The 17,787-nt window shown below is 53.7% G+C and overlaps 1 protein-coding gene across 1 annotated transcript; it reads left to right on the top strand.

Annotated features, from left to right (window-relative positions):
- The first annotated feature begins 5,078 nt into the window (after positions 1-5,078).
- On the top strand, positions 5,079-16,263 carry MTG1 (mitochondrial ribosome associated GTPase 1). The gene is made up of 11 exons (XM_090056896.1): positions 5,079-5,280; positions 5,647-5,710; positions 6,014-6,119; positions 7,494-7,574; positions 8,895-8,951; positions 9,625-9,715; positions 10,412-10,473; positions 11,475-11,571; positions 12,702-12,783; positions 15,359-15,471; positions 15,810-16,263. The coding sequence occupies exons 1-11, from the start codon at positions 5,079-5,081 to the stop codon at positions 15,905-15,907; spliced, it is 1,053 nt and encodes a 350-aa protein (XP_089913022.1). The 3' UTR covers positions 15,908-16,263.
- The last annotated feature ends 1,524 nt before the right edge of the window (positions 16,264-17,787 follow it).

The following is a 17,787-nucleotide window of genomic DNA, read 5'->3' on the forward strand; positions in this document are numbered from 1 at the left end:
TGCTGCTGCCCACTGCCATCTGCTAAGCCTGCTCCAAGTTGCTGCCATGTCAGGCCCCACACCCACTGCCACCCAGGGAGGGGACCCAACTGGACCCATGAGGAGACGGCTAACCTCATAGCCATCTGGGGGGATGTGGAGGTCCAGCAGCAGTTCTATATCATGCAGACCAATGCGCACATCTATGAGGACATGGCTCAGCAGATACCAGTGGACCAGCCACCAATGTCGCATGAAGGCCATGGCCACGAGGATGCAGTGGGTCCATGCCTGGGACTACAACAGACAGTTTGGCTCTGCCTGCAGAACTATGACATACCTCCAGAAGCTGGACAGCATCCTGTCCCCTGTGGCCAGCAGGACGGGCAGACTGCAGGAGACAGGGCCAGGGGCCGCAGGCCAAGATGTCTGTCCAGGGGAGGGCACCTCAGGGCTCCTGTGCCAGGTCCCAGCATGCTCCCCACCCTCAGCCTCACCCAGCAGCTCGGGCAGCCTAGGCCATCACCTGTCCCACTACTGCAGCAGTAGCCCAACAGGGAGGAGGACAGGGCAGCCATGTCCCCTGTGGATGCCAGCTCTGGCTCATCGCAGGAGGAGGGTGTTGTCTGGCCGGCCACGAACTGAGACTCGCTGCCCTGGGATACATTGCCCAGCCAGGCATCATCTCTGCGGCTAGGGACAGCATCTGCTGTAGGGAGTGGCTAACACACCCACCAGGTAAACCCCACAGAGGGAGGGGGGCTGGGGGGGGTGCCATGCCCACCCATACCCACACCAGGTCACCCACCCACCCCTGGGCTGCCTGGGGATCAGGGGAGCCCTCCCCCCCTTTCCCCACCTTTCTTGGCTGAGCTCCCCCCATCCACCACATCCACTGGAGTTTCCTCCCCACAACATGCAGGGAGGTGGGAGTCAGTTCAGGACTTTATTAAGCTCCCATCAGGCTCCCAGTTAGGCGATCAGGGCCCATCACGTGCAGAGAAACTTGGTGGTGGTAGCAATCTTCATGGCCAGAGGGGTCAGGCATTCATAACATAGGTAAGCAGAGATACCCCTCCAGGTGGTGGTACACATTGTGGGGAAATGTGGTTTTGCCTGGGGCACTGTTGAAGAGCAGGGCCCCGCACCAGGTTCTTAGCTGCACCCAGGAAACCACTGTGATCAGCAGCAGCCTGGCATAGTGGGATGGGCAGTCCTTGGAGCACTCAAATAGCTTGTTGTGGCGCACCTGGGTGATTCTGACTAGGGACACACTTGGGGCGCAGCCCATGTGCATCAAGAGCCCTGCTCTAGGGCACCTCTCTGGAGAGGCCCACCAGGAAGAGTCAGGGGCTGTCATCAGGTCTGCATCCCAGCTGGCTGGGAGCCTCTGACCCCCAGAACCCAGGTGCTGCAGGTCTGGCAGCATGGGAGCAAAGTGCTTGGCCTGTGGGGAGAAGGGAGGGAGTTGCTTGAGTCACTGTGGCAGCTGCTGGGAGGCACCAGGCATGGCCTGGCCTGGGTAGGGTATGGGGAAGGCAGGTTGCTTGTGGCAAGTGGCTTGCCTACCCCCTGCTGTGGAAGCAGGGAGGAAAGGCTCACCCAGTGGCTGCCAATGGAAGGGGCCACCCAGGCAACTTCCGATGGTCCCTGGGTGCTGATGCACATGACTACTGAACTGAGGGTGGGCAGTGCACAACCCCTCTGTATGGTGCATACTATCTCTGAAATGTTGCAAACTTTCACAGTGAGTCTCTCTGTCCTTGCTCTGCAGAATCAGCTGCTAGATGCAGGGACAGAAGCACCTAGCACTACTGATGATGAGGCCCCAAAAACGGCTCCATCTTCTGCAGGTGTACTCCATATGTGCCGGCTCTGTCAGTACTGGAGCCAGGATCCAACAGCTCTCTTCCACCTGCTAGTCACCATCTCTGAGGAACGGTTCAAAGGGAGTTGGACTTGGCATTGCGAATACTGCAGGGTGGGGGAAGCCTCAGAACAGGCAGACTCTGAGGAAAGCACAGCGCAATATGCCCTTCTGCAGAGGCTAGTGGAGGCCCAGGAGGTGGTACCCAGCACAAGGTAGTGCATTGGACAGCGCCCCCAGCAAGAAGAACTGGCATGTCACTGGCATGGTGCTGCCCCTGGCAGGAGGAGGGGAAGTGGGCTGAGCAGGCTAGACAGCCTTGCTGCAGCATCTGAACCTGAGGTGGTATTTAGAGGCTGGGATGCTGGGCACCTCCCTCTCAGCTCTACGCGAGTCCTCCCCACTGTTCACCCCCTGACATGTGTAAATAAATTGTACATAGTTTCATGGGGGTGAGGGTAATTTATTGGTGGTGAACTTTGTGGTTAGGGGGAGAAGGTCTGTTGTTGGCGGGGAGGAAAGGAAGAGGTCTGTTGTTTTATTGTGGAGGGAAATAAAGTTTGGAGTTTGTTGCAAATTGTCCACAGCGTGCATGTTCCTGGGGTTGCACTGTGTGCCCAGGGCCTGTAGGTGCCTGCCCAGGCGCCCTACTGTGGGAGGTGGAGGAGGAGGTGGTCAGCCAGTGCCTCACAGATACAGTGCCCTGGCTGCTGCTGCTGGAGGGAGGGTGAGGAATATCCATAATGCACCGGAGACAGGCTCCCAGGACTGCTAGCCCACCATGACTTGTCCTGGAGGTGGTGCTTTATGGTTCCTTTAGGGGCTCAGGAACACTTCCCCTGCTGCATCTTCTTTGGGGTTCCTCCTCCCCTACACCACACCCCTTTCCACTCAGGTGTTATGGTTGATCCGGGCAGTGCCTCAACGTAGTTGCATGTTTTGTCCTTCCTGTGCCAGTTTGACGAGGAAAGGTGCTGCAGAGGTCTCACCATGGCTGTCGATCTCACTAAATTGCAAACTCAAAAAGGACTTACCTTAAAGAAGCTTGGTCTGGTCAGTGAGCAGGGTAAACAAACTCACTGAAGCCCTCTGGGTACAATGCTCTGTGTCTGCCTGCCGTGGAGCAAGAGGGCTCTATATCAGTTTTCAGATCCATAGCCCAAGGTCAGATTTGAAACGCACTTACAACCCCTTAAGCCAATTTTGGGTAGTTCTGAATCAAATGAGATGAGCTCTGCACCAACTTACACTAGCCCTAACCCAATACAGAGTCTAGAAATATTCCAAGTCTGCAACAGGTCCCTACCATTTGATTATACGATGGAGAAGTCTTATAAAATCACTGATATGTAGGCCTGGAAGGAACCCCCATAGGTTATAGAGCCCAACCCCAAATACATGAACAATATGAATCTTTGCTGGACGGGGCCTTGGCATATACCTCTGTGCCCTTTGGATAATCGGGACATGCTTCTACACGTCCTTCTGTATGCATGGATCCCAGCACTGAAAAAGGAGGTCTGCATACCTTTTATGTTGTTACATGGGCAACTGGTGCTTTTAGAGCCTGCGGGCGCCCGCAGAAGCCACCGGCAGTGTCAGCAGCGGGGACAGGGCAGCAGAGTACTGTGGGTCTCTGGTGCCTGGGGGCCAAGGCTTCCATTTGTTCCCTGGGATGCTTCCCCATCCCAGTGGCATACTCAGTCCCCAGTCTGCAGCTGATCACCAAGTTGGGGGGAGGCTGGCAGCTGATCCCCGAGTGTGTGCGGGGGTCCTCCAGTGACCCTAATGAGGAGGGACCCCTGGAGGCTGATTGCCAAGCCCGCAAACACCAGCAGTGAAACTGGAAGTGCCGCTGGGGGACTGAGTATGCCACTGGGATGGGGCTGACGAGCACCCACAGAAGCCACCAGCAGCATCACTGCCCCGTTCCCTGTCACCTACACGTTGTTGTAATTCTAGTGACAGGACAAGCATTGCCAAAAGATGATTATTTTATTCTTTGTGTTTCAGGATACAGGCAGCAAGACTTATGACATGGACATCCCAGACCCCTACGGCCAGGCTGTGGTTTCTGGCCCATACCCATTTCCAGTCCCATTTCATCAAGGCAATAGTTAGTGCTAGGGAGGGATACAAATCCCCCAGGTTTAATTCTGGATCTGTGTTCCTCCAAAACAAGCAAAGGATGTAGCTCAGGAAGGTCACACACAGTATGCCCAGAAGTTACCAAAGACCAACCAGCATGAAACAGCCAGGCCATAGCTACCTAGCAAGGAGTGCCACAAAGGAACAGTGGTGAAGCTCAGCTCCTCCCTTGGGAATCTCTAGAGGCTGTAAAGTTGCTGCGATTTGGCTCACTCACACTAGTGGGTGGGGAGGGGGTAGATGAAGAGTTAAACTGGCACAGCCAATATCTGTTCCTGCACAGCAAGGCTCCCCACCCTTTAAAAAAAGAAGTAAAGCTAAATCTCTCCACAACCTGGCTGCAAAATTCACTACCCACCCTGCCAAAATGAGTTTACACCTGTGCTTTATGCCATTTGACAAGCTAAATGATGGAAAGCTCTAGGTGCAGCCAATGTCATGCACCCACCGACACAGGAGACGCCTGCGCCCAGGGCAAGGACAGCTGTGAAGTCGTCTTCTCTCCGCCGCACAGCCCGGGCCTGCAGGACACATCCATCAGCGAGTGAGCAGCCCTTGGCGAGCAGGTGCAGGGGGCGGCAGCGCGACCCGCAGTGCCAGCAGCCGCGTCCTTTGGCAAAGCAGCACGAGGCCTGTTGGGCCCGGGGCACAAACAAGCTCCCCGGCCTCCCCGAGTCCTGCACCCGGCAGCGCACCGGGGCCTTGTCCGGAGAGGCGGAGGCTCATGTACGTGGCTGCAGCGGGGCCCCTCTAATACCAGTTGGTGCAGGCGATCAGGTAGCGCACGTCGTCCGGCAGCGGCAGCGGCCAGGCGGTGGGGCCGGGGCCGGGCTCGGGCTGGGGCCCGGCAGGCGCGGCAGTGCCGGGGACCGTGCCGGAGCCGGGCTCGGGTTGGGGTTGGGGTTGGGGCCGGGCAGGCGCGGCCTTGCCGGGGGCCGTGCCGGGGCCGGGGCCGGGCTCGGGTTGGGGCCGGGCAGGCGCAGTCGTCCCGGGGGCTGTGCCGGGGGCGGGCTGCTCAGTGCCCGCAGCGGCGGCGGCGGCGGGCGAAGCCGCGCTCCCCCCGCTGGGTCCCGGCTGCTCCGTCATGGCTGCCGGAGGGAAGAAGCGATGTCCGGGGCGGGGGCAGACTGGCCCCCACGTGTCCCCGCGGTCCCGCCCCTTCCGGCGCCGCCGGGAGCAGCTGAGCGGGATGCGGCTCGTGCGGGGCGCGCTGCGGGCCTGGCGGGACAGCTTCGACTTCGGGGGCCGTGATGTGGCCATGTGGTTCCCCGGGCACATGGCCAAGGGTGAGCGCGGCGCCGCGGCCGGGGCGGAGGGCCTCTCGGCCGTAGCGCGCTGCTGCGGGCGGCGTCGGCCCCGCGCCTCCCGGCTGGGGCCTGCGCGCAGGGTGCCGCGCGAAGGACCCCCAGGCTGGCGTGGAGGATACTTGTGGGGCCACATGTGGCTCTTGGCTGATTATTTGGATCTGATCTGGGTAATTTGATCTGGGGCATGACACTTTTTCCTTAAAAAAACCAAACCATAGCCAGAGGTGAGGGCAGGCCGGGTCCACCCCGCCCTTTCCGAGTGCTGCCCGCTGGCTCTGCCACTGCCTCCCTGCCCCCAGGGCTGCCGCGGGAGCGGTGACGCTGCCTCTTGTCGCCTCTCCTTAGGACTCCGGCAGATGAAGGGGAACCTGCGAAAGGTGGACTGCCTCATCGAGGTGCACGATGCCCGCATATCCTTTCACTGCCGCCAGCGATCATGGGAGTGCAGCGACGGCAGCTCTGTGGTCTCCGAGCGGCCTCATCCTAGCAGAGCGGGGTGTCAGAGGGGCCCTGTTCTCTGAATCTCTGTGTCTGGTGTGGTTTTGAATGAGGTGGCTGCAGGAATTAGGTTTTTTTTAGAAGCAGCCCCTGAAAAGCGTTTCTTTCCCGCCTTCCAGACGGGGCAGGTGGCATTGGAGCCGGGAGCACCTGTATACTCCTGCCTCGGTGCCCTCCAGGTCACCTCCGTTGTTCAGCTTCCTTAGTAGTGACACATCCCATTCTCAGGCCGGAACCCCGTCTTCCAGGAAGCCTTGGGAATCAGACCTCACCTTCTTGTACTGAATAAAATGGACCTGGCTGATTTAAAGGAGAAATCTGTAAGAACCCTGTTAAAATCTGCTCTCTTGCTTCACCAGCATCTTGCAGCATCAGTGCCCAGAGCAGCCGATTCTTAGAAAATGGAGGGGTATTTTAGATCGTCATGTGTCAAAAAAACATTTAGATCAAAGGTCTTAGCTGTTGGGCACCTTGAGGGCATGGCCATGGCCTATGCAAGGTGCAGCTGGTAGTTTTGTTCCTATGAGGTAGGAGAATCTGTAATTTGTACAGTATAGTGGGTCTTCAGTTGACATGCAGCCTCAGAAGCAAAGTCCCAAGTCACTGATTCTGTTTAGATGTTGCCACTCTGCTTCCCCAGCTCTGGGTAGATGGACACATCTCTGTATGTGGCACTTTATAATTTCTGGCTCTAGCACTCCTCTTGCAAATCCCTGGAATTCCTGGTGCATCTCAGTTATACTTTGGCTGGCTCTGTGTTAGTGCCTAAAGCCAGGACACTTAAGTGTGTTGATAGACCTTCTCTCTCAACCATCAGATCCCCTGTTTGATTTTAGAATGGCAGAGCTAAAGAGAGAGCTGCTGATTTGTGGCCAGAGAAACATCTTGTGCACCTTGATCCAGCCTAACAAGCACTGCCCCACGCCCAGCCTCCTCGCACTGAGTTGTTCTGGGCCAAGAGAAAACCAGTCCGGCCCAGAGGCAAGGAGTTTGATGAGATCAAAAGTAAATGGTGTTCCCATCTCCCTCCCATGGGGGGAGCAGCTGTTAAATGACAGCTCTTTTAATTCAAGAACCACTCCCAGTGAGCCAACTCAGTCTGCTCTAACGCTGTGCTAGAGAAGGAGGACAGAGCCTGAGATCCTGCTAAAAATCCCCCAGGCCCATCTGTCTCCAGCATTGAACAGGTTGCATCCTTCCTGATCTGTTTCTGGGGGGTGAATTCTCCAGAGGCCTCCCAGTTAGGTTTCCCTGAACCTTTTTTCTAGATCCTCTGATTCACTGCATTCATTGGCAGCTGTCCCCAACAGTATCTGACTAGCTGGTTTGGTGGTATGAGGGACAAACTCACAAGTACCCACTGGGGCTCTGCTTTGTCCACAACTTGGTTTCAGCCTTGCATGACTATCCTGTCATCGTGGAAGCCAAAGAAACTATTCCTCCAGGTCAAGGCAGGGTGACCCTAATGAGGATGCTTCCTGGCAGATGCTGGAAGCCAAACAAGTCTTTGAGCTGTCATCTTCTCTCCGGAAGATGACTTCAGAGCAGCTGATTGCTGCTGTGCATCTTCTCCAGCTTTAAAATAAATAAGCAAGCAACTGTATCCTAGTTTGTCCTTGTGACTGATGCTGGCCAGTGTCAGGGGTACTGTGCTATTTTTTTGTTATGTAGAAACTTCTCACTTTTATCATTAGAGAATCCTGGAGCAGCTGAAACAGGAAGGCCTCAACAATGTCATCTTCACAGACTGTGAGAGAGAGGAAGGTGTCGAGGAGGTAACAGCTCCCAATGAATAGCAATGCCCTGTGAGGTCTGAATGCAAAAGGGGCTCACTATTAATTGGGATCCACTCAGCAGCTAGCACATCTGGGCCTTTGCCTTTTACATGGAACTAAAGCATCTTTGCCTTTTCAGCTTTCTGCTGGGGTGTCTTGAAGGATTCCAGATAATGGGCCCCATGCATTCCTCCTGTGGTAATGGTTCTGTTATGTTTCTTGTAGATTCCCTGAAGAATTGGATTGGGAGAGTTACCCCATAGTTGTGCAACTCTCCCCTGGGGCTGTAGTCTGTGCTGTGGGGGTGCAGTGTGGAAAGGTGTTGGAGGACTGAAAATTCAAGTTATCTGTAGTTGCTACAGGGTCATGCACCACTGTGGTTCAAAAGAGACCTTGTTATGGTAGTGGTCTCTTTTTCCTATGAGAACCCAGATGAATGCCAGCAGCCAGGGCAGGTGTTCTGTATGACATGCAAGCATCTGGGTTTGGTCGTAATATCCCCATTTCACCTTTCAATTTTGTTAATATGCAGAGATTTTAATATCACTTGTACTAATCAACAGACAGAATAGTCCCCATTTTAAGAGGCTTAGATTATAGCCCATCCTATCAGGAAAACTTGTTTTCTTCTAGAGGGGGAGCATGGTGCTAATGTTATCTTTAATGGTAATCAGTGAATACTTACTATGTGTGTGAAGCATGTGCCTGTGTCCTTTCCTTTGCTGGTATAAAGGTTGTGTGGTGCTGTACTTCTGGTAGAGAGGTTCAGTTAGGGAAGATGCCCTCCCTGCCCCCAACCCACACACCTCTATATCTGCAGTCTCCTGCATTGGGAAACAAGTGGTCAGTTAAAGCTAGTATAGAACAAGCTAGCTATAGGGTCAGCCCTGGCTTTCCTTTTGTCTAAGACAGTGGTGCTCAAACTTTTGGCCCTATGGGCCAGATGAGTGGTGCAGAGCTAGTCTGCAGGCCAGATTGGGCCCTGTGCTATTTCCACCTGGCCCTATATGGCCTTAGCTGGCCCCTGTTTGCTGGGATCAGGCACCTGTGCAGGGATTGAGGTTTCCCACAAATCTGTAAATTTGACAGAGAACCAGTGCTCCCCCTCAGTCAAATTTTCAGCTCTGTGGGGAGCCCCGTGGGCCAGATGACATAGTGCCAGGGACCAAATGTGGGCTGGGGGTTGAGCACCCCTAGCCTAGGAAACTCTGGAATCTCTGTTCCCAGCTCCAAGGCACTAGCCACGGAGAACAGAACAAAAACTTCTTGGGGAAAAAGCTACCCATGCTTTGCATAAAGATCTTCACTGTATCCCTGCAGGTAGTTCCTGTCATTACAGAGCTGGTCAGGAGCAGCCAACGCTACCAAAGAGCTGAGGTGAGCTAATGGGCAAGAGGAAGAATGTGTAGCAAATGTGTCTAAGGGAGTACCTTTGAAGTCCCAGCCTGACGTGATCCAGGCATAACTTCCAGAAGGGCAATGTCAGCTGTGGGTTTAGTTGGCTGCATGAATAAGAGACATGCCTCTTAAACTGGGGACCCAAAGGAGTTGACCCCCCTGTTTCCACTGGGGTCAGCAGGTAATGTACCTACTGGGGCTGCTGCAGTGGTGCTGTAAGCTTTGCTTCCTGTTGCAGGGTCGGACACTAGAAAAACGGCATATACTTCTGCTTGCTTCTAACTTGATGGCCTGAGCTGTCCTCACAGTTGTTCTGGCAGCAATGTGGAGCAAGCGACTCCTGTGGGGTTATGCTGGATTCACACTGCCGTATCATTTCTCTATAAATGCTATTTAAACTGGCTTCTCCCTTTGTAGTGCCTAGAATTAAGGGAAATTTAAGCCAAGAATGTAAATATAACTAGTGCACTGGCACCTATTCCCCAGGTGGATGGATTCAGAGTGGCATTGGTTTCATGCAGATCCATACGAGTTTTCCTCATCACTGCTCTTGTTCCCCTAATGACTGGTAGGGTGGACCTGGGGACATGGAGTGAGGCTGGGTTGGGAGAGATGGAGTGCTTAATCTGTTTGACCTGTCCTGTGGTTCCAGAATGTGGAGTACTGCATCATGGTGATTGGGGTGCCAAATGTGGGAAAATCCTCGCTCATCAATGCTCTGCGGAGGCTGCATCTCAAGAAGGGTATTTTCTTTGTGCCTTTCTGTCCCTCTGCATGGCTTGGAGGGGGAGTGCCTCTGCCCCTGGGGTCACAGAATGCCCAGGCATGGGTCTCCGGGACAGCAGGCCTTGGGGTGGACTGGGTTAGAAGGAGTTTGAGATGCAGGGAGCCTGTTTACAGGTGATTGGACTTCCCAGTAATTCTATCACCAACTTCAGGAAAAACCGCTCATCAAGCATGGACATAGCCTGCAGTCAGAGACTGTCTGAGACCTGTGACAGTTCTCAGCTGGCTCTGCCATGGGAAACAGTCTTTGTGCTACCATCTTGTCCAGGCAAGCAGGGGGTGGGTTGAGGTAGTGCTTGCCTGGGAAGCCTTCTGCTGAGATAAAAGAAGCAGGTCCTTTTGGGTTCTCAACCTCCCTGCAGCCATTTTGGCAGCAGAAGGGCCTGGTAGGAAGTTGTCAGGTGCCCTCTGTGTAGCAACGAGGAGAATGGGAAACCACAAAATGCTATAAGGAACGTGCCCTGTATGGAGCATGGCTCTTGGATTCTAGTCAGGGGAGGCATGTGGATGGCAGTGACTTCTGGGAAGATTGTTGAAATATATGTGCCCATGCCTGCCCTTGGGATGACTATGCCAGAGCCTGTTTTGATGTGCTGGAGCCAGGCTCAGGTTGCGGCTTTGTTTTCTGACTCTCTCTCTCTTCATTTCTGAAGGGAAGGCATCCCAAGTTGGTGGTGAGCCAGGGATCACCAGGGCTGTGCTTACCAAAATCCAGGTATAATCCTTGGGACTCCACTCCTTCAGGCAAAGCCACCAGGGGGTTCTAGGGTGGCTATGGGGAGAAACTTCCCCACGGGTGTGGGATCAGTAGATGGTAACTACTTGAAATGGCAAGGAGGCTGGGCGACAAGGGTGGGTGAAGCAAGAAGTTTAGCAGCAAAAGGGTTAGTCACTTTAGAAATAACCTGCAAGGCGCTACCTTGCTGCAGGATCTAAAGAGAAGCTTGTTGCTTGGCTCCGGGTGATATAACATCAGACTGGAATAGAAGTCTGTAGGCCAGGACTGCACTGAACTGATGTCTAGACAGGGTTTGGGGGATAGGAAGTCATCTGATGCATCTTCCATGGCAGCCCTTGGAAGCCCAGTGGCTTGGTAAGTGATTTCTACTAAGGTTTCATATTGCATCTTGGGCTGCTTCCAGCAGTCCCAAAAGCATCTGGAGGAAGAACTCTGAGAATTGGTTCAGGGTCAAGAGTATCGTACCCACATCCAGTCATCTTGCGTGTGTCCCAGTGAAACCAGGGACAACAAAACGTCAACCCACATGCAGAAGGAAAAGAGGAGATGGCTTGATGTCCTTTGCCCTCCTGCCCTCCTTTTCCTGCCACACAGGAACCAAAAGGTTACCCATCCAGAGCAAGATATTTGGCCACAGGTTGCCTGCCAGCAGAGTGGGCTGAGATTTGTTTTATCGTTCAGGCGCTTGGGCCTCTGGTCAGTTGCCAGGTGAGAAACTGGGACTGTTCATCAAGAGTGTTCCCATCATGCTGATTCTGTATGATAGGCTGGGGAAGAATTGAACTGAAGCACTCATGCCAGTACCTGTCTGTGCCAGAAAGACTGGTGGGGGTGAATGGATCCTGGACTCTTCAGTTTTAATGTGCCTTCCATTCCTAACCCAAGCTTTGCTTGCAACATTGGGTCATGAATGAGAAATGAGCTGCTTGACCGAGGATCCCACACTGTTATGTAACAAACCTGTCTGCCTGTCCTAGGTCGCACAGAGGCCCCTGATGTACTTGATAGACACTCCAGGGGTGCTGGCTCCAAGAATAGGGAGTATAGAGACTGGCTTGAAGCTGGCAGTATGTGGTAAGATGGACATTGGTGCTCTGGCTACTTCTGGCTGGGTGCTTTTCCTTGTTGTGTCTGGCTCCTTGTGCTCTGTCCAATACCAACGTCATGATGCTTGGCATGGCTGCAGGGCCTAGTAGGAGGAACATTACTGTGAGGCCCTGGAGCTTGTTATTGCAGATCTCAGTGGGGTATGGGAAAATCAGCTTGGCACTGGAGGCAGCCTTACTGCCAGCATTCAGGGTCACTTGGGAGGGGCTGTGGCACTGCCTTTGAAGAACCATGGTTGGGACAAGCTGATGATCTAGGGGAAAGGAGGGGACATAATTAGCATGCCTGTTCTTTAGCCCATCTGCTCTTTCCCCTAACCCTGTTATCTGATTTTGCTGTCAGACAGTGTCTTTCCAGGACAGTGGCTTTTGGCTGTGTCATTTATGCAGATCTTGCCTGAAGACTTGGTCTCTAGGAATAGGAATAGTGAGGTTCACCACCCCTTCCTTCTAAGCCAATGCCTCTGTCTACACGTGAATTAACACATTTTAGCTAATGCACATTAAATCTAGTACCTCCATTGTGAGGCACTAATAAAATGCATTAACTAAATAGCATGTTTTTAGTGATGCTTTAATGCGCATTAAAATAGGCTAACGCAGATTAAAGTGCACGTGTAGACATGCCCCCTGTCTTGAAGCACCCTCTGTTGCCAGGCTGAGCCTGCATGAACTAGAGGCAGGGATGTCTGCTGAGAGGAGTGCCTCAGGACCTGGATGCACAACATATATTTGTACTGATGTATCATGACCCAGAGTGTACAAACAAGCAACTCCAGTAGCTAATCCAAGTGTACAAGGTGGTGGGGAGTCTCTAATAGCTTGCTTGCTTGCTTTGAGCAAACTGCATCCCAGGATAGAAGCAGACATGTACCATGCTATGCCAGTGTGACTTAGCAGTAGTAATTTTCCTTATTTCCTCCTCAGTGTGAACATAACACTTGTCAAAATCATCAGGCTGGTCAGGCCAGGTCTGGAGCATGTGGCAGGAGCACTCTTGGATTAGAATCTAGATGGGGTGCTCGAGCCCTGGTGGCCACACTTGTCTGCAGCTTTGTTGATACTGATGGAGCTCCAGCTTTGCTGTTTGTCTCCTAGGGACAATCCGGGACCACCTGGTTGGGGAGGATGTCATGGCTGACTATGTGCTGTACACCCTGAACAAGCACCAGCTGTTCAAGTAAGGCTCTTGGGACTTGCTGCTTTGGGTTGGCTGGAAGGTCATGCATGCCCTTGCCCTCTTCCCACCCTGAGCTTTTGCTTCGAGTCTTTGCTCTGGGGAGGGACTCTTTGCAAAGAGACCCCCTTGGGTAAAGGAGAGGGAGGTGGGAACACTCCTCTCCCAAAATGGGAGAGTGTGTTTCTTGCTTGTGATCCTGGTCAGTGGTGCCCCAGTGCGAGCTGCTTTTGTGGTGGGGAGGGAGGAGGCAGCAGAGCATGTGCACGGGGGAGGGTAGCTGTATTCAGAAGTTAAGTCCTTTTGGTTCAGACATTGTGAAAACTCTGTTCTGGCTCCAGGGTAACCTTGTGGGGGTGGTGAATGCTGCAGGAGGATATAAAAGTTGGGTGTCAGGATGGGCAGAGGGTGAACTTGGTGCTTCTGCCTTAAGTACCCCCTGCTGGCCCCAAGGAGGAACAATACTTATGACCAGGGATCTGGGTTTTCCATTCACCTTGGAAAAATTGGTAAAACCCAGATTCTCTCATTTTAAGGAGAAAAACCCAGATTTTTTTTTCCTTTTAAAGGAGAAAAATGTGGTAAAATGTAGGTTTCTCTTTGCAGGCTGGCAGAGTTGCAGCCTGCAAGGGGCTGGGCGGAGTGGGAGGAAGGTAGTCAGTCAAGGGGGGCTATGTGCATGTGCGCATGTACATGTTCACATGTACACCAGTCAGTCTACAGAGCAGCTCCCCACAGGTAAATTGGGGGGGAAGGTAGAAAGGGGGGAGGAATTGAGGCCCCTATACTAAGGGAGGGAGTTGGGCAGGGCTGGGGGTGCTGCCTAGCCCTGGTGGTATGTGGGGCTTGAGGCCCAGGGCTGGAATGCATGGCCACAGGGCCCAGGTGGAGAGTGAGACAGCCATGGGTAGCTTGTCTGGGGGGGTGGAGTGGGGGGCTGGCTCCCTGCTACCGTGTACACTCCAGAGGGGACATGGGGGGCATGTGACCCCCAGATCTGTGTGGTGGGGGGGGCAGATGTGGGCTGCCTGCTGCAGGCTTGGGCTCCCTGTTCTGCTGCCCTCCCCCTGGGGCCTCCGCAGCCCAGCGAGCGGGACCTAGTACAGCAGGGCAGAGCGGAGCCAGGTCGAGAAGCTCGGTGCTGCTACTGCAAGCCCTGTATCACTATGACAAGGCACTCCCTGCCCACCTGTCAGCAGATGGGGTGGCAGTGCAGTTGTTTCCCTTGCTGCTGCTGGGCAGGCAGGGGGCACCTTGCAGTGGTGGTGCAGAGCTCCCTGTGGTGGCACCAAGCTTCCCCACCTGGCTATGCTCTGCTTTGCCATGCTGGGTCTTGCCTGCTGGGCCGCAGAGTCCCCAGGGGGAGGGCAGCAGGGTGGGGACCCTAAGCTCGCAGCAGGCAACCCACATGCAACCCCACAATGGGCTGAGCTCCAGTTGTGCTGTCCATTGGGGAAGGGAAGCTGTGCTTCACGCTGTGCTACAGCAGTCGTTACCTCCCACGCAGCAGCTGGGCCTTGGGTGCTGCTGGGGGGGCGGGAGGTTTTGGACCTGGATCCCTGGCCCCACAGCCCTGGCAACTGGCGGAGTGTGATGGGCTCCGGCAGGGCTGGGGGAGGGGTCTGTGATTGGGGAGCAAGGGGCAATAGCATAGACAGGATACAAGTATTTTAGGGCTGTTCAGCCCAAGCAGTGGGAGGGAGCGGGAGACACAGCCACAGCTGAACCTGTCCCAGTGAGTGAAGGGGGCAGGGGAGCTCTGACTTTTCCATGATAAAAAACCCAAAATCAAATGCCAAAATGTATAGGTATTTAGAATGTATTTTCTTATAGTGATTGAGGCACTGGTAGGCTTCCAGAATGCTTTAAAATTGTAAATATATCAATAAAACATTGTGTTAAACTGATATCTATATATATATATATATATATATATAGTTGCATTTCATTAAAAAACCCACGATCCACATTTTTCCATCAGAGAAGTTGTGATTTTTAAACAGAAAAAAACAGGATCCGTGCTTAGGACTTCACAGGGACAACAGGAAAATCTCCTTGGAGTGGGTGAACAGGGCTTGTGGAGCAGATGGACTGGTGGTTTCTGAGTTGGTTTCCTAGTGGGCCCCGCTGGGGAAGGCACTGTGTTGTGTCACATGCATAATTCCCCTGTGCAAGCTTCTCGCTGCCATTCAGCACAGGAGGAGCCCAAGCCTTTTCCAGAGGGTGATGCTGAAGATGCCCTTTTCCCAGTGCCCATTCCTGTGCCCTGTCTGCTTCATGGCTGGCAGGGTCCCAAAGACCCAAGGGATGTGGCAGTATGTCACGGATTCTCCTGAGCAGACATTGAATGCTGATGGGTGCTCCATGGTTATGCTAGCTGCTCGCCATGGACTGTCTGGGAAAGGCCACAGCCCTGAGCAGCCTTCTCCCCTAGCTGGTGGTTAGGGGTAAGCCCTGCTTGGAAGCTGCACTGTCTCCAGCCCTGCTGGGCCCCATCTCTGCACCAAGAGCTGTTTGGAGCACACATGCTGCTGCCCTGCCTTGTGTGCAGTGACCTACATGCACTGTCTCTGTACAGGTATGTGGAGCACTATGGGTTGGATGCACCCTGCGATGACATTGAGAGTGTCCTTAAGCGAGTGGCGCTGAAGCTGGGCAAGACTCATAAAGTGAAGGTGCTCACAGGGACAGGTAAGTGCTTCAGCCTGTAGGAGAGGTCATCAGGAGGGGTAGTGCCCCCAGTGTCCAAGAGGTGTTCTGATGGTGGTAGAAGGTTGATGGGAGGGTGTAGTAAAGGAAGCTGGGATGCCCTGTGAGGTTAATTGGGGTGGAAGGAAGATAAAAGCCCTGATCTCACAAGGCAGTTGCTTGGGGTCCAGGGAGAGCCAGCCCCATCCCTGGCCCAGAAGCACTTAGTCCAGGGATATCAGGCAGCTGCAGGCTCCATAACCCAATGAAAGGAATGGGTCAGGAAGGCTGGACTGCATGTTTGGCAGTCTGCCCTCCACAACCTTGGCTTTGTCTTGCAGGGAATGTGAATGTGATTGCGCCTGACTACTCTGCAGCTGGTTATGAGTTCCTGCGCACCTTCCGAAAGGGAGAGCTGGGTAAAGTGATGTTGGACTGAGACCCTGCACCCTACCCAGCTCCATGTGCCTGTGTTGGGATTGGGGAACTAGGGAGGAGAGACATGCAGCCAGCACTGGTGCTGCCTAGGGAGTCTTCTGCAGCTGTCCTCATCTTCCTTCAGCAGTAGCCCAAGGGCTGCTATTATCTGTAATTGCAAGAATCATGTGTCTTCTTGCCCAGGTGGGGTGGCAGCAGGGTAGATGTTTCTTCTGCTACCCTGGATGGAACTGTGTGGATATTCCAGGCAATTTCCCTCCTTATATATGTGGCTGCAAACCTCATCACCAGGGAATTTTAGTTTCCTCTGTTAACAGATCCAAACTTCTAATAAAAATCCAAAATCAAACGCCAGAATATATAGCTATTTTGAAATACATGGATTTTGAAAATCCACATTTTTTCACAACATTAAAGTGAAACATCACTGTATATATAGGTATCAGTTGAACACAGAGCTCCCCCTGCCCCCTTCACTCACCAGGATGCAGGTCCAGCTGTGGCTTTCTTCACTGCTGCTTTGTGGTGCTGAGAAGCCCTGATAACCCAAGCCCCCCATCCCCATCAGTGCCCCCCAGTGTGTGGGTGTGGGGGAGTTGTGTGGGGCAGGAAAGGTGACTGACCATAAGCAGTGCTATAGGTGATGTTGTGGGGACATGAGGGCACCTTCCCCCTAAGATTTCTTCACCCACAGTGGAGAACAGGGCTGCCTTCATGGCCCAACACGCAGAGCCTAGTATGGGAAGGTGGTATGGGGTGGCGAGACTCATTGCTGTCACCACTATGAGCCCTGTGCCAGCTGTGCCACCATGGTGAGATGCCCATTGTCTGCCCCTGCAGTTAGGGGACACAAGCTGCCCCCACTGTAATGGCAGGCAGGGGGCATCTCACTAGCTGGTGTGGGGCTTGTGACAGCGGCAGCAGCAAGTCTTGCCACCCTGCTCTGTCCTCCTGTGCTGGGTCCCAACCTCTGGGCTGCAGGGGTAGGTAGCTCCTGCCTAGTGTAGTCCAGCCAGGCTGCAGTGCTATGCCCCACTGTGGGTACCAAAACTGAGGGGGAGTGGGGTACATGCCCTCTTTCCCATGCCCTCCAATGCATTACCTCTAGCACCTGACCCCACTCAGGGAGAGCACGCAGCGGCAGGGAGCCACCTCCCTCCCCCAGCAGCACCACCAGCCCCAACTACCAACCCTGGCCCACTCCCTCCCTCAGCATGTGGGCTTGGTGTGAGCTGCTGCCGCCATCTTGCCACAAGTTGTGCCCTCCCTCCCCTATTGACTTACTTGAAGACAGCTGCTGGAACTGCTGTCCACCACGCTGCCTGGGACTGTATTGTTGCCTTTTGCATACATGTATACACACACGTGCATGGTGCCCCCTGCCTCTGATCACTCTTCTCCCACTCAGCCCCAAGCAAGCCCTGGCAGGCTGGAACTCTGCCAACCTGCAAGGGGAAGCCCATGGTTTCCTGAATTTTTCTCCTTTAAAGGGAAAAATCTGTGATTTTCTCCTCTAAAGGAAAAAGTTCGCATTTTTTCCACAGCCAATGAGAAACCTAGTTCTGTACTCATCACCTGCCTTGGGCCCCAATAGCCACATTGTTTCACTGCCCCTAAATCCTGAATTTCAGCTGAGGCAAGGTCTAATAGTGCAGAATAGGCCTTTGGATGTCTAAGGCCTAATTGGAAGCAAAGCACTGTGTCCATATAGGAGTCTTGTTCTGTTTGGACCATTGGCACCTGTGGGCTGGGCCTGTCTTCCCCTTCCATGAATGAGCAGAGGATGCCCTGTGAGGGGCATTGGGAAGAGCATGACTTATATTCCCCTGTTGGGAATTGTGCTGTCTATGTACAACTGTTTGGGCTTCATGTCTTTGCTAT

Source organism: Crocodylus siamensis, chromosome 7 (genome assembly GCF_052110815.1).
Source record: "Crocodylus siamensis isolate JL-2025a chromosome 7, ASM5211081v1, whole genome shotgun sequence".
Lineage (NCBI taxonomy): Eukaryota > Metazoa > Chordata > Crocodylia > Crocodylidae > Crocodylus > Crocodylus siamensis.

Excerpts from the sequence above, each read along its gene's own strand:
- MTG1 (XM_090056896.1), top strand. The coding sequence starts at position 5,079 with ATGGCTGCCGGAGGGAAGAAGCGATGTCCGGGGCGGGGGCAGACTGGC. Across the intron at positions 9,716-10,411 it reads GAGGCTGCATCTCAAGAAGG|GGAAGGCATCCCAAGTTGGT; the intron begins GTATTTTCTTTG and ends TCATTTCTGAAG. Across the intron at positions 12,784-15,358 it reads AACAAGCACCAGCTGTTCAA|GTATGTGGAGCACTATGGGT; the intron begins GTAAGGCTCTTG and ends GTCTCTGTACAG.